The sequence below is a fragment of the Centropristis striata genome, chromosome 2 (genome assembly GCF_030273125.1).
Source record: "Centropristis striata isolate RG_2023a ecotype Rhode Island chromosome 2, C.striata_1.0, whole genome shotgun sequence".
NCBI lineage: Eukaryota > Metazoa > Chordata > Actinopteri > Perciformes > Serranidae > Centropristis > Centropristis striata.
The window spans coordinates 14,910,538-14,926,271 of NC_081518.1; the positions used below are offsets into that span (position 1 = coordinate 14,910,538).

Consider the following 15,734-nt stretch of genomic DNA (forward strand, 5'->3'; position numbering starts at 1 on the left):
AGATGCTGAGATCTTAAAACACAAGGAAAAGGAGACACGGCCTGGCCTCGGGAGGGATTTTAACCGTTGAATTTCTGGATTTAAATCACTTTTTTATGCTCTTGTACCCTGGATGGATTATTTTTTCTGCTTCTTTTTTTTAACTTTCACTATGTATGGACTTTACAGGGAGTGGGACTATGCAAGTGGGACTATGCTCAAAGGTTTTGTAAACCTGGATGTTTGGGCCAGATTTTCAGCGTAAACAGTGTGGTAACAATTTCACTTCATCAATAATTTGTAGTCGTGTATTTAAGCTGCTAACTCATAGACTTGTAAACTATTTTTTTGACACTTTTTTCCATTTCAAAATCAGCAAAAGTGCACATGTTGGTTGTGTTTATGCAGTGTGGTAATTATTTATTAAGCACACTTAATAGGATTATATGTTTCTTAGTGGGATTTAATACACCCCTCATGACTGCTGTAGTATTCATGTACAAAGTTTCAGTAAATTACAGGATATTATCTGTTTGGATCCAAATTGTGAGTAACAGATTAGATATCACAGGATTACGGTCATGCAATCAAAAAAGATTAATAACTATTACTAAACTGTAGGATGAAAGGTTTTGCAAATCTTGCTTTGATTGTGAGATTATCTTGTTTTTCCTACTGTCAACAAATCCTATGAAAAAAAACAAAACCACAATATGCTAGTCTGCCTCTCAGTACTTTACGACTTCCCTACCCTGTCTGCAGCACTTTGCCCAAAGCTCATTCGTTCCTACTGCAGACAAACATCTTGATGTGTTACAAATATAAAGCTTCATTTGCCACAGTGAGTGCCACAGCTGGGCACTCTTAGCAAACTCTACTCAAACTGTTTTTACAGATTTGGATTAATACACATGTTTAGTAATTCTCATCCATGTCAGTAAGCAAATGAGTATGCATCATGCTTGTACCAAAATCTAAAGCTGCTGACGCTGTCTAATGTTACTCATCATGAAGATACGTTATGGGGCTCAGGCTCAAGTTGTTGTTTATTAAGAGCTTGATAACAGTGTGTGTAGCACAGCTATAATTTGCAGTGATGTAATTTTGAACAACAACCTGTCCTATTATAATCAGTGGTGGAAAAAGTATTACTAATACCACACTGTAAAATTACTTCACTACAAGTAAAAGTCCTGCATTCAAAACTTACTTAAGTAAAAATATCTGCATCAAAATGTACTTAATGTATCAAAAGTAAAAGTACTCGTTATGCAGAATGGACCCGCTGACATTGTTTTATATATTCTCAATATGTTATCGTATTGTTATTATTATTGATACATTTATGTAAGCAGCATTTTAATTTTTTGTTGTGTTTTAACTACTTAATATACTGTTGTGTAGTTTAATTTACAAAAATGCATAAACACTTTAAATTGAACATGTTTTTTAAATCTTCACCTGAAAACTAACTAAAGCTGGCAGCTAAATGTAGTCCAGTAAAAAGTACAATATTTACTTTTTACCAAAATATAGAGGAGTAGAAGTATAAAGTTACATAAAATGGAAATACTTAAGTAAAGCACGAGCACCTCAAAATTGTACTCAAGTACAGTACTTGAGTAAATGTACTTAGTTACATTCCAGCACTGATTATGATGTCAACTTAAGTGCCTAATTTGAGCTCAAATCATGATCTTTTCTTAAACCCAACCAAGTAGTTTTGTTGCTTGAACTTAACTAAATAGTTTGGTTTTTATTCTCAATGTAACCATATGTTAATTTTAACTGAACATGAGCCTTTGCTCTGTTTTATTTTTTGTTTTTATTTGTTCTTTGTGTTTTTATAAAATTAATTAAAAGATTAATTTAAAAATTGAGATTAATTTTAAAAAGCACTTTTATTTACTTTTTTTTTTACGTTTTTTTTTTACCCAGCATGAGACTCGCTTTGTTTTAGTTGTTTTTGCTTGTTCTTTGTTTTTATTGTTTTTATTGTTGGTCTGTCCTGCCATGTACAGCACTTTGTATCAGCTAACGCTGTCTTAAAGGGCTCTATAAATAAAGTTGATTTGATTTGATTTGATTTAAAAACTGCAACTGGCTTCTGTATTCGACAAGTTGGGAATGAGAATTAAATGACACACAAAAAAACATATAATGCACAAACATGATATGCAAAATGTCCTTACAAGGGGCATGCTATAGACCAATTATTGGTATAAAAAACATTGACAATATGCGTGCATGCCAGTTGCAAAAATAAAAAAACTGCCAATAAGAACACTGTGTTGGCGAAGAAAATTGTGGAAAAAAAGGCTACTTTCTCACAGGATTTTTCTTTATTTTATTGTCGAATTGCTGTTGCTATTGCTGTCGATATTACAACTTGTCACTTGGGGATAGGCGAGTATAAAACATGTATAAAAAATGAGTACCCTTTTCTGTGACGCTAGCGTGACATGTTCTGATAATAGGTCTATATAAAGGCCTTCTGCGCATTCATAAGTTTTTGGACTGTCTGTTTCCTCTGCAGAGTCTGTATAGGCCTGTCTGACTCCAGCTCCTTTGCAGCCGCACGCTTCACTTTGGTCATCATGGGCCGAACGCCACACAGAGGTAGGCCTTCACAGTTATGTTTTTATGCTGATGTACTTAGACTGATTTACAAATGTTCTAATAGACTTCAACACCAATTTGATCATGAAACAAACACAGAAAGATCAAAAAATGCTCACTGACGCTCCCTCACACAGAATTTTAATCTTTGTGTTCATTTTTTTCCCTCAGAACTATTTCAATCACAGGTTTTATATGTTCATTCTCACAGTAATTACAGTCTGTATATCAGCAGCTCCCACATTCTGATGAGCAGTTCAATCATCTTTTGATTTCAGATCAAAAAGAGGAGAAAGAGAGACGAAGCAGCATCACAGCAGGATCTCCCCTCGACAAATCTAATGGTTGGCAACTCTGATCTCTGGCTTTTTCTCTTCATTGTTGATCCTTTCATGAATGTTCTAAAACTTTTTTTAATCAATAGCTTCTTTTAGGATCCAGACCCCTCTGTGTCAATACTTGCATTAACAGTGATCAGTAGCCTATTTTATCTTTTTCATTTTTTTCTGGGCTGGGTTAACAAAACCACCAGATCTTAATGAGCAGTTCCTTCATATTTACATAATTTTTATTTGCTTAAATTCTCTAAGCCGTGCAGATTTAGCAACTACAATCATTCTATAACATTTGAGGTTATGCATCAAATTCAGAATTCAGAGTGAAGATGTACAAAAAACATAAAATACTGCCCTTGTACAGTTTTCAATTGGATACAGTTCACAAAGGATAAGCAAATTATGCATTCTATTTTATTTATGGTTTGAACAATGTCAACTTTTTTGGAATTGAAGTTTTATGACAAAGATTTGCATAATAAGTGTTTTTTTTCTCTCAAGCTTCAATCCATTGTACATCCAAACAAATATATATATTATTTTACTTTAATACGTCCAAGTGTAGTAAAATACTGAGATTTTGGTTCCTACTTTGTAGCAAGAAGGGCATTAAATTATTTAATAGTTTTTTTGTATTTTCTAAATATTATAGTATTTTTTTAAAAAGCAATATTTTTACGGTAAGTTGTTAAACGATATTTTTCAGTCGCTTCCATGTAGACATGTATTAAAGGATTCATTTTGCATATCAAGAGTAATTTTACTTTAATACTTTAAGTACATTTTGCTAATGATACTTCTGTAGCCTACTTTAACTTATGTTACATTTTCAGGACTTTTACTTATAATGGAGGATTTTATAATAATAATAATAATAATAATAATAATAATAATATTTTAGAATACTTCTTCCACCCCAGGTGTCCAGTGTAGTAATCATAGGGGTAGTAATATATACAATACAAATAGTAAAAACTAGGGATGCACGATATTATCGGTGCATTATCGGTATCGGCCGATATACACTTGAAAATGAACTATTGGACATCGGCCAACACGCCGATATCCGCCGATATAATTAACTTTAATTAATTAATTAATTAAATAATGGGGTGATATCACCTCTCTGTTGCACCTTGTTTGTAGCTCATACAATTGTGCAGTGTAGTCTGAGCCCACCTATTTATTTATGTTCTGATTAGGGACTGAAATTACTTTTTGTGATTTTGTTTGCGCAGTGCAGAATAAATTTGAATTTAAGCAGCAGTCTGTAAGGTACATGTAGTTTTATTCAATTTGGGTTTTGATGTACAGTTGCACTTTTCACATGTTCCCAGTGAACACAGGTTATGTTTACTTATTATGTCAATTGGGAAATTGGCCAAATTTGCCCTGATTGTGGGTATTAGTTGTGCAGGAAAAAAATATCGGTATCTGTAATCGGTTGTATCGGTTATAAAAAATTGGCGTATCGGATATTGGCAAAAAATCCAATATTGTGCGTCCCTAGTAGAAACTATTGAAAACACTGCAAGAATGTTACCTTGAATTGCAGCTGGATTCTCCTGAAATTAAACGAGAATCGCAGGGTTATGAGCTTGCCCTCTAGCAATGTTTTAAAGTGCAACATGATGCAAATTTTGTGTAGTAAAAAAATCACTAATTTAGGCAAGTTGCCATTAAAGTACTGAAAAAATTTTTAAATTGTGTTATTAAAAAGTAAGAAGGGGTGGGGGAGGTAAGCTAACCGTCCAACTGTCTATGGGGGAAACTGAAGAAGCCCCCAGTGTTCATCTAAAAGTGACCATGTTAACTGGCGATTTACAGCCGAACGCGTTCTCGGTTAAACAGCATTTTACCTATCCAAAGAAACATTTTGACTTGTTAAAGAAAAAAAAATTAACAAAAGACGGTAGCTACGTAATCTATTCCCGTTCCTCTTTCCATCAACTGCACTGACAACCACGGGCACACTAGCTAAAAGTCGCCAGCTAACAGGGTGACATGTTAATCCGTAGCACCGGAGAGAAGAGCTGTTAAAGAACCAAATCAGAACAAACTTTACCGTGGTGTAGTTAGCGACTAGCTAGATAACGTTAGTAGAGCATTAAGAAGCTACAAAGCCAAATACTTCTATCAGGATGCTAGTTATGGGACGGAGTGTGCCGAGGCCTTTTATGAAGCGCGTATGGAGGCTTGTTTCTTTAAGGGCGAGTGACATCATTGATGAAGTTTGAAGCCTCGCTGGTTCAGGGAATGGTTTGAGAGGAGTCAGGTTGGTGTGATATATGAACATATATAAAGCGCAATAGATCCCCGCAAAATTGAGTCCAAGCACAATGGCAAAAATAGTCTTTCTTAATAAAAATGAAGTCGTCATTATCATCATCATCACCCCAGTATTCATAAAAAAAAAATCACTGTCTAATCTTTCGAAAACACTCCAACAATTTTAACATAAACATCTCATGTCCTGTTGGATTTATTCAAACATTGATTGAAATCATACTGACACATTTTTTTCCTTTAATAGACTTTAACCAATACCCATAAATTAATCAAAAAAAGATTAAATGAATGAATGAATGAACCACATAAAATCTAATTAAATTGTTCCTGGCAGTGATTATTCCCCTGCTGACACTGTTACAGACAGACAAGAGACCATCACAAATAGTTGAAATGACACTAAAGATTTTGACCAGCAGGAGGTTTGTGAGCACATGAAGCCTCAAGAAATGAACCTTTTTTTAACCACTTGGATGAAAAGCTTCAAGGCTTCATGGGGCTTCATCTGGCCATCACTACAGGATACCACAATGGAGACACAAAAACAGAGTACAAAAGAATGGGTATTGGACTTACGTTCGCCAAAAAGCCAAAACATGACTCGAGATGAATGCTAATGTTCCTGCTCGATCTATTTGCGAGCAAGTCCACCATATCAATTGATGCTACTGCCATGGCAGTGTTGTGTTAGTAATGTATCGTCACACTGTTAAAATAATCGCCTAAGTCATTTTTTGTCAAAATTTTTTTTTTTGCCTAAATCATCTCCTCATAACGCCGGCCACCTATGGTAAAATCACCTACATCCTCAGTTGATCAGATCATGTGATTTTACCCCTTTAAGATCATCACTTCTTTGACAATTTGCCACATTCATAGGCATCAGATAAGAACCCAGCAAAGAAGAACTAGAGGGAGATTGTTTAGTTATCAGTTTAGTTTATCAGATGATATGTTGCTGGCGCTGCCACCAAGTGGCTGATAAAATCAGTTCTCGTAGGTTTAAGATTAAAAAAACAAAAACAAACCCGTAAGTTTTGTGTCATCTGAATGTTTTGTAGTGTTTTCTATCATAATTTCCAACAACAGTAGTTCGGCAATCAGCGGTTTGTTTTTGTTGTTTTTCATGCCAGAACCGTTCAGGTGGGAAGACTATCTGAGAGAAACGTCCTCCACCGCAGCGTCGCCTACTTGCTTCAAACAGGTAACTATTATTTGCTGATTATTACGATTCTTTTTAAACTGAGTTTTCCTTAGTTCCCCTTGCACTGTTTTCTTTAAAATGTTTGTGCCTTTAATATGGTTAAATACAACCACGACTCGGGAATCCTCAGGACAAGCCTTTCTGGTGTTTTGCAAATAGGGGTTATTTAGTTAATGGATAAACATAGTGATATTCTATATTTCTCTTATTGTCAAGAAAAAAAAAACTATATATATAACTAACAAGTGTTCATAAACAGTATTTCTCTGTGCCATAGAGCTCATTTTTGTCCTAAAATAATTAAAAACACATCAGTGAGCCACACTATTGTAATGATTGACATGTTTCTTCATTATGATGAACATGGGCATGAAAGTTATCTTTAAATAACGTAAAATAAACTGGTGCAGTAAAGCCACGGCTAAAAATAGCTCCCAGTCTTGTTTTGTTTTTGTTTCTTAGAAAAAAATATTTTTTTTCTTTAAAAAAAAAAAAAGTCTGAGTATGAAAGACGAAAAAATATCACATACATTATTCTTTATTTAATATTTATTAATTTTAAAGTCCCAGTATAACCCATCTGATACAGTGTATACAAGATTAGTGTAATGTGTTTACAGTTATGTCTTAAATTGAAGCCCTGGAATTAAATCAAGCTTTGACGGTTTCTCCTTCAATATTTGATCATATTTTGATTGGTCATCTAGTCATAAGTGTCCTCACATTACATGAGAGTCACTGAAGTTCTCTGTGTGTCCCTCTACAGTCCAGAGTCCCGCCCTCCAATGACTTTAAAGCAGGTATGAAACTTGAGGCACGGGACCCTCGCAACTCTAACTCTGTGTGCATAGCAACGGTGATGGGCATGATGGGTACTCGTCTTCGCCTGCGTCTGGATGGAAGTGACAACACCAACGACTTCTGGAGACTGGTCGACTCGTTAGACATCCAACCAATAGGAACCTGTGAGAGGATTGGAGACATGCTGCAGCCACCTCTGGGTGAGTGTCTTTAAACTGTCTATACATGACTTGAGTCAGTTTTTGAAATAAAATCTTTAAATATATGTGAAATTAACAGTGTCTCGAACAAATATCTCACTCCAACAATAAAGAAAGAAACCTTGAACTTTGAACACAGAATATCTTCATATAGAAAAGCCCTGTCTGCATTTTCATGAATCTGACTTTATGTTCAGGTTTCAGGATGAATGCCTCCTCTTGGCCCATGTTCCTCCTGCGGACGCTGAGTGGAGCTGAGATGGCTCCTGCCTCTGCTTTTAAAAAGGTAATGACAGCTGGAAGTAGCCACTGAAGGCCAACACTGATGTTCATTTGTACTGAAGCTGATCAAACTTGGAAATTTCTCATTATTTAGTTAATTATTTTCCAGTTATTTTCCTGGTCCATTTAGAACTACTGAAACAACATTAAATGTTGACCTCGAACTTCCCAGGTGTCCCAATGTCCTCACAGTCAATGTTAAGGAGCTTTTGACACAAACACAAAATGCAACATTTTAAATAAATAATTTAATTTGCTAAACAGATTATTGTTTCTGTGGTCAGGATCATAATTGATACAACTCTAATCTTGATTTTAAAATATGAAACCTTATAGTGTAGTATCAACTTTTCCTTTATTTGCAGTAATGAGTTTAGCCACAAGGGGGAGCCACTCATATGTAATTTACACTGGATTAGACACAGCAGCATGTCAGTAAACACATACAGTAGTAATTAAAGAAAAAAGTGGGAAAAGCAATGTTTTGTTTCAATGAAATATGACTAAAGTTGTGTTTAATTATTAGTAAGCATGTTTAATTACTTGAAAGATACAAACAGATTATGTGATTGTACAGCTTTAATTTGCGTGCGTGTGTGTGTTTGTTTAGGAACCAGCCAGCCCAATTAAAAACTACTTCCAGCCTGGTATGAAGCTGGAGGCGGTTGACAGGAAGAACCCCTACCTGATTTGTCCCGCCACAGTGGGAGAGGTCAGAGGTCAGGAGATTTTCGTCATGTTTGACGGCTGGCGAGGCGCCTTTGACTATTGGTGCCCCTTCGACTCCAGAGACATCTTTCCCGTTGGCTGGTGTGCCCTGACAAAACACAGCTTACAGCCACCTGGAAACTTCTGTAAGTGCTTTATTTTTTCTTTTTCTTTTTTTTTAATTGTCACTTAGTGTGCAGAATGTGCCATCTGGAAATTGTGAATTCAATATGTTTTTTGTCTCAATGACAAGGGATGATATCATTTGCACAATGTTTTTATTTTTTTTTAAATCACATTTTTTTGAGCTTCAATTCTATAATATTTCATTTTTTTTACCCACATCAAAACCACCTCAAAAATAATTTGGAGGCTTATGCTATTTTTTCCCATTTTCGAATCCTTTTCATTCTGCCTGTATATTCCACTTTAAAAATGTTTGCGTGTCATGTTGGTATCATTTTGTTCAGCAAAACCTCACCTATGTGACCTGATGATAATTTTTTCACTTTGACTGACTTGATCAACATCTTGAACCCAAAAAAACCCAACATAAAATCGGATTTTGAAAATTATTTTGTTAATTTCAAAACACAAACATGCTTAACGAAGGTTTTTAAATGTTGCAAACAAAAACTGCCATGAAGTTTTCAGCCAGTACTTTAGAGGGAGTGGATGGCAGAGCTTGACGTTGCTTTGTTTTTTATGTTGTGATGTCACAAAGAAGCATGAACTATGCTGTATATATGGACATTATACTGCTCAAGTGCTTACTGACTGAAACTGAGATTGATATAAGATTCAGAATATGGTGGTTAATAACCCAGATCCTCATCCTACCAGTCATAAGATGCTCATGTGAGACATTAAGGCCAAAAGAAAGCTTGTTCATTGCACTTGCTTATTCTGTTGTGAGATGTTTTAGCTCAGATTTTTAAATAACATAATCCAACTCTTTCACCACTAGAGAGCAGCAGAGCACACTTTCTAAATACATCCACTTCATCCTTACAGGCTGAGAACTGAGTTGTGGGAACTGTGTAATGGACAGCTAAGCAGTGCCGAGAGTTAATACTGGACGTTGATTGTTCAGTGCTCTCACTTCTCCTTAATCATCCCTGATACAGGGTGTCATATTTCTCAGTCACCATAGTCAAGACACAGAGGCCTTGTTTAGAGCTTCTTGAGGCTGTCTAGATGTGGCTAAGATGGGTTGAAGGTTAAACTTTGTGTCACAAAGCATTTGAAGTGCTCACAAAACAGCTGAATTCTTAAAACTATCAACTAATTCTGCATTTTTTTATAACTAGGGGAAGATCAGAATAAGATGATAATTATTGCTATGAAATAATATATTAGTGAACCAGCGAACTCTTACAGTAGGAAAAGTATTTTTGATTCACTTTTAGTGTATTTATTTTAAGGAACATTAATTGTTTAGTAATAATTGAAAGGGATTACATAGTATAAAGAAATAATGGAATAATGGGTGCTGTGATTGCATAGAAAAGTGTAAGTTCCTTTATTATTCTTATAAGGTAAAATACTTGATAGTTCCTTTCTGTGACATCTTATAGGTAATAATGCAGTAATTATGTCAGTCATTTATGGAGCAGTCACATTACATAGTAGAAGAGACATTTTTACTGGAATATGTTACGCTTTTTAGACATTTGACTGTGTTATTTGTGTTGTCCAGGAAAGCTCTGGTTTCCACTGTTTGTTAAAAATGAGGAATAACCAGGTCGGTTTGGGAATGTTGAAGTCAGAGTTTAACTCCTCTGTGTGTGTGTGTGTGTGTGTGTGTTTCCTGCTGCTCTGTGTTGTGTTGGTGGTCTTTGTTGGCGGGGTTGTGACCTGCAGCTCTGACCTTCACATTGAGTCTGCAGAGTTCCCTTAAGATTCCGCTTGAATAGATTCCAGTTTCCGATCTTTTTCTTATGTATTAATTCACTGCTTTACATAACCACGGGCTGTATTTTAATATGTGATTGTTTGGGTTGGGTTTGCCTCCATTTTGCCCGTTTGAAAGATAATGAAAAGCAGCTTGGCATTCGGAGCTAAACAAAATTAACTGATTTTTCCCCTAAAGAGATACAAATTTAGTCATGTACGCCCCAAAACCAACACATTTCAGAATATTATCCTCTGAATATTGTTGTATTGCAATTGTCATCTCATTTTTTTGAGACCGTATAAGCCCTGCATCCTAAAGGGTGTTTTTACCCTGCAAGTAAAATGTGACCAAATTCTCCCAAACAGGGACAGAGACATTTTTATTCCTAAAAGTCCTGTAAGTCGGCATGTTTTTCAGCTCAGCTGCTGACAGACCTCTGGTGGTGCTTGCTGTGCACTTTACATAAAAATATATAGCTACTATCTATCAGTTGATTACATAGACTGAACAGGCATGTGTATTTTTGACGGTATATATACATTAATTATAAGTTATTATAAGTGTTATATTTCATTTGCAAAGGATTTGTCAGTTCACTGTGATATTTTGCAAGAACTACAAAATCAGTTATTCAAATGTTTGTAAAAAAATATGGTTTGAAAAAGTGCTTCTTTAAACACTTAGAGATTTATCAAATGTGCAAATTTTTCTGAGGCCCCTTGTGATAAATACATTTTAAAAAGTCCTAATGTTTCAATTGACCCCATGCCGGATCCCAAATCTCCCTTAGACAAAACATTTCCTGAACATGTCTGTGAAAATTAGAGCTTTGGCTGATATTATTAAAGTGTGAAGGCAGTACTGAGCTATTAATTATCAATCAGGATGCAATTATATGGTAATTACACTCAGTGATTATAGGAGTATGTCAGCATGTGATTTGCACTAATGCTGAAGCATAATGTTCAAGGTTTAGCTGTTTAGTTTCTATGGCAGATATTTCGATGTTTGTCATCCATCAAAATTACTTTTACAAATGGCTCTGGAGTGAATCTGTTGATTCTGAACTTTTTAAGAAGTTCAGCAGGTGCAGTAAATATCAATCATCGTCATGTTCGCTGTTACGTTACATTAGCTGCCATTCAGCAGTGTCCTCCCCTTAGCTCTGTTGTTGGTGTCCGCTTGTTCAGGAAACATGTGGTTTTGAATAACCCGGACCAACAACCTTCTTGATTAATGGGAAGTGTGTGTTGGTGTGCGTGTGTGTGTTTGTTTATGTTTCCTGCACTTTGTTGATGGATGGCAGCAGTTACATGTTCTTAGTCCTGAGGCAGCGGGGCGGTCAGGTTTGCAGCCTCCATCCAGTGTTTATGTATCAATACACCAGAGAGACTTTAATGTCTGCTTCAGATGTAGTTCCATACCGGACTCTCCGGCCGACAAAATACTAATCCTTGTGTGTAAAGGGAGCTGACATGATGTCACATCCTTACATCTGCCTCTAGAGCTCACCAGGGGCCAGTTTCACAAAGTGATTTTACACTGGTCTGTATCAGGGTTGTCACAATATACCACTATAGATTATAACTGTGATATTTAAATAAAAAACAAACACACATATGATAATTGTTCTGTTGTACAATCATGGTTACTGACTGTCTCTCCACCTCCCCACACTCATATTTTGAGTGAAAGTTAAAGATAAATGTATTTTTTTTCTTCAAATTTTCATTAGATATCACATATAGTGATAGTGTCTAGTGTAGTGAAAATCTGATATTGTGATGGACCTAATCTGTAGTGTAAGGCAAGTCTTAATTATGCAAATTAAGACCGACTTTTTTTAAACTAAAAAAGTTAGCCGTCCCATCCCCGTCAGAACTATGTTTCCGTCACTGACTTTATAAATAATGGATGATCCTCGTAGAACCTGATAATTTAGTAAATTCCCGATAATGTAATAACCCCGATAATGTAATAAAAATCTGCACTTGAGTCCATTGAAAATGTAATAAAACCTGATTATGTAATAACTTCCCGATAATGTAATAAAGTGAATTTCCCAATAATGTAATACACTTTTTACCAATAATGTAATAAAGTATAACATTAACGGGAGGTTATTACATTATCAGGTTAGCCTTCATTTTGCAAGTCCTGATTATGTAATAATTCCCCAATATTGTAATAATTTAACAGCAGACCACCCATTATTTGAGTTCAAGTGGTGATACTGTGTAGAGAGCTCTAGCGCCACCAACAGGTCAAAGTTGAATGTTTATTAACTTTTGACCCATTCATCCGTTTTTCAAAAAGGATGTAGAAATCCGAGCTAAATGGGCTTTTTCGGCCATATTGGATTTTCCGCCATGTTTGATTTGATCAAAAACCTTCCATTAATGTTATACTTTATTACATTATTAGTAAAAAGTGTATTACATGATTGGGAAATGCACTTTATTACATTATCGGGAAGTTATTACATTATCAGGTTTTATTACATTTTCAATGGACTCAAGTGCAGATTTTTATTACATTATCGGGGTTATTACATTATCGGGAATTTATTACATTATCAGGTTCTACAATCCTCCCTTTCCTCCCATTGTACAAGTGAAGCCAAAATATCCAGCATATAGCCGCTGTCATGTTGTGCTGGTTATGTCATTTGGAGCCAGAAGCCTCTTTCAGACTGCCGTTTCAAGCTGCGATATTTACCTCTCTGTGATGTTTCATCTGCAATCTGAACATCCCAGAGGCGTAACGGGGGGACCAGGCCCTGTACCACCTTCCTAGGTAGTAACAAAGGCAATTGTCGAAACGGCACAACGTGCAGTTCTTCCACCATTATTGTTTTGGATGCCCTTGCCATTGCCATTGCATATTGTACACGGCACTACCGTCTTCTCCCACTTCTTCCACAATGCCAGATTGTGAATAGACGCCAATATCATGCCCTTGCAGAATCAGTATGAATGTCCTCAGGGGGAAATGCTGGCAGAGCTCGTTACTGCACTTTTGTGGAAATGCAGCATTAAAAGGGCTAGAGTCTACGCAGTAGTGTAGCGGTGGTATCAAGTTCCTGTCCAAAACACTGGCCTACCCAATCAAAGCACAATGTGAGCTGTCAATCAGGAGATCATTCACCCACTTTATAACATTAGATATCTAATTTAAACTAAATTTATATGAAAGAAAGGACACAAACATCAGCATGATAGGAACTACCTAAAATACAGAAACCATCTGTTTATTTAACACTTACTTTTCTAAAGTTTGGCTCATGTCCCAGCTGTTAACACAGAGGTGGTGGGGTTTGTGACCTATGCTGCAACCAACCACCACGGGGCAATCAAAATGTTTTGGCTTCACTTCTGTGGCGCTGTCAGACCGTCCATCTTTATATACAGTCTGTGGTTGCCATGGTAACAGTCAGTGACACCTCACCTCACTTCCCAAGGAGGGGAAGAGTATTTAGAGAGCACAGTAACCTGTTTTTTAGAAAATGTCCCGAGTCTAACGAATATGTTAAAATAAGTTTTGCTTCCTGACACATTAGCAGCAGTTCAGTTTGCTTCAGGCATGCAGTGCACTGAGATTTTATACTACTGGAAGTTTCTTGGAATGGATTTTCCAATAAAATGTCCTTGTAACAGTTGAGTCTTTCAATAGACGGCAATTTTCTGCTGAAGTGAACAAAGCTGAGTGGTTTGACTCAGTCAGCCATATGTTATAGTTTGAAAAAAGGCTTGATTTTCCCAGAATTCATGGAAAATTAGTACTACTTAGTCCAAAAATAGACAGCTAAAGACATCTGTGTAAAGTCTGACCATTAGTTCAATCTAAGCCACAGTCAGAATATATCTTTGTGAAACCAGCTCCTGGTCCGTGCCTGCAAGGAGACTTTACTCTTTGTGTGTGAGTGTAGTTTGGAGGGGAAAAAAATCCGGATAATGTTAATCACCAGACAGCTATGTTTGTACGGGAGTAAGTGAATAAGTAGGGCTTGGTTGAGGTGTTAATGAGCTGATAATTAGCCGTACATGTGAGAGAAGGAGTGAGAGACTGTGTAATTGCTACTACATTTAAAATTTCTAATTAGCTTTCATCAGAATTGTCCCGTTGTGACCCTGCTACACTTGCAGAGGATGCCAAGATTTGGTGTCTAATTATTTTCCCTTTTTGCTACAGTAGCGTTCATCATCATGCAAACTTGTTTCACATTTTGTGTGATACATCTTTTTCTTTGATTGTTGGTATTTAACTGGGTCAGAATGCAGAATAGTGCTTTCTGAATAATACATAGAATAATAGAGCATGTCTGTATTTTAGCAGATACAGACACATGGGAGTTGTTTTTGTCTATTCAAGGCAAAACAATTGTACTCTCTGTCACCTTTATCTTCTATATTTTGGGAAATATAACCTTGTAGACATGCATCTCATTTTCTAAATACTTGTTTTATGTAGAAATGTAAACAAGGTGGTTAATAAGGCATTTTTACACAATTTTACTTAGGTAACTAAGAAATGATGATATGGATGCATTCTTCTCATAAATATCTTGTGTGTAGATTTATTGCTGCCTTTTGGGGTAACTTTAATCATCAACCATGTGTGATTTGGCCCTGTAGACAAATCAAAGACTCCATCTGTGTCTTCACAAGAGTAGACATTGTTTTTTCTTTTTTTCATGCAGATTTCCATCTTATTGGCATTTGTACATTCATTATTACATGGATAGAAAGTAATGAAACGGACAGCTCTGCTATTTACTGAATTGTAATGATTTCTTCAAAATAAACTACAGCTGTCTCAAATGCTTTTCAAATTATTGCATAAAATATGATATGTACTGTGTATAATTCAAATACACTGTAATACAGTGCAGTATTTCTACTGTATATATGAAGTAAAGCTTACAGTAGTTCAAATGATTAGAAGGCTGTAGCCTAAATACAGTTTAAAATACCTCAGCAGGGTAAATAGGCTACTAACTAAGCCACAGCTTGGCGGTGGTTTCCTTGCGTTTCTAATTTTTTAACAGGCCTGAAAATAAACTTTAGGGTGCCATGCCAAACAGGTCGCAGACTTTAAAAACACTTTGAGGCAAAGTATCACAGGAGTAAAGGAAAAATAAAATAGAACAGCCAAATTCAGTTATTTTAACAGCATTTGTACAGGAGTGATTGTGTCTCAAACTTATTGAGCCATATAAGCTGTTGATCATTTTATCTCTATATCACTATAATAGTACTTTCCACTGTAGTTTCTTTCTCGAATCTGCCACATTAGCATTCCCGTTGTCCGTTCAGAGGCAGATTAAGATATCTCTGACTGAAGGGACTTTTCCCATGCTGGCTTCCTCTGACTGCTCTGCTCCACATTGTTCCAGAGCCCGGGTGATATCCGACTGGGCA

At 36.0% G+C, this 15,734-nt stretch overlaps 1 protein-coding gene across 1 annotated transcript in view; it reads left to right on the plus strand.

Moving 5' to 3' along the window:
- Positions 1 to 15,734, plus strand: part of scml2 (Scm polycomb group protein like 2) — a 27,500-nt gene continuing 11,766 nt past the window's right edge. Inside the window, exons 1-7 of the mRNA XM_059355389.1 lie at positions 1 to 252; positions 2,516 to 2,598; positions 2,877 to 2,942; positions 6,356 to 6,426; positions 7,193 to 7,427; positions 7,625 to 7,713; positions 8,320 to 8,563. Of these exons, the coding sequence (XP_059211372.1) occupies positions 2,577 to 2,598; positions 2,877 to 2,942; positions 6,356 to 6,426; positions 7,193 to 7,427; positions 7,625 to 7,713; positions 8,320 to 8,563 (727 nt within the window). The 5' untranslated portion in view covers positions 1 to 252; positions 2,516 to 2,576. The remainder of the gene's footprint in view (positions 253 to 2,515; positions 2,599 to 2,876; positions 2,943 to 6,355; positions 6,427 to 7,192; positions 7,428 to 7,624; positions 7,714 to 8,319; positions 8,564 to 15,734) is intronic.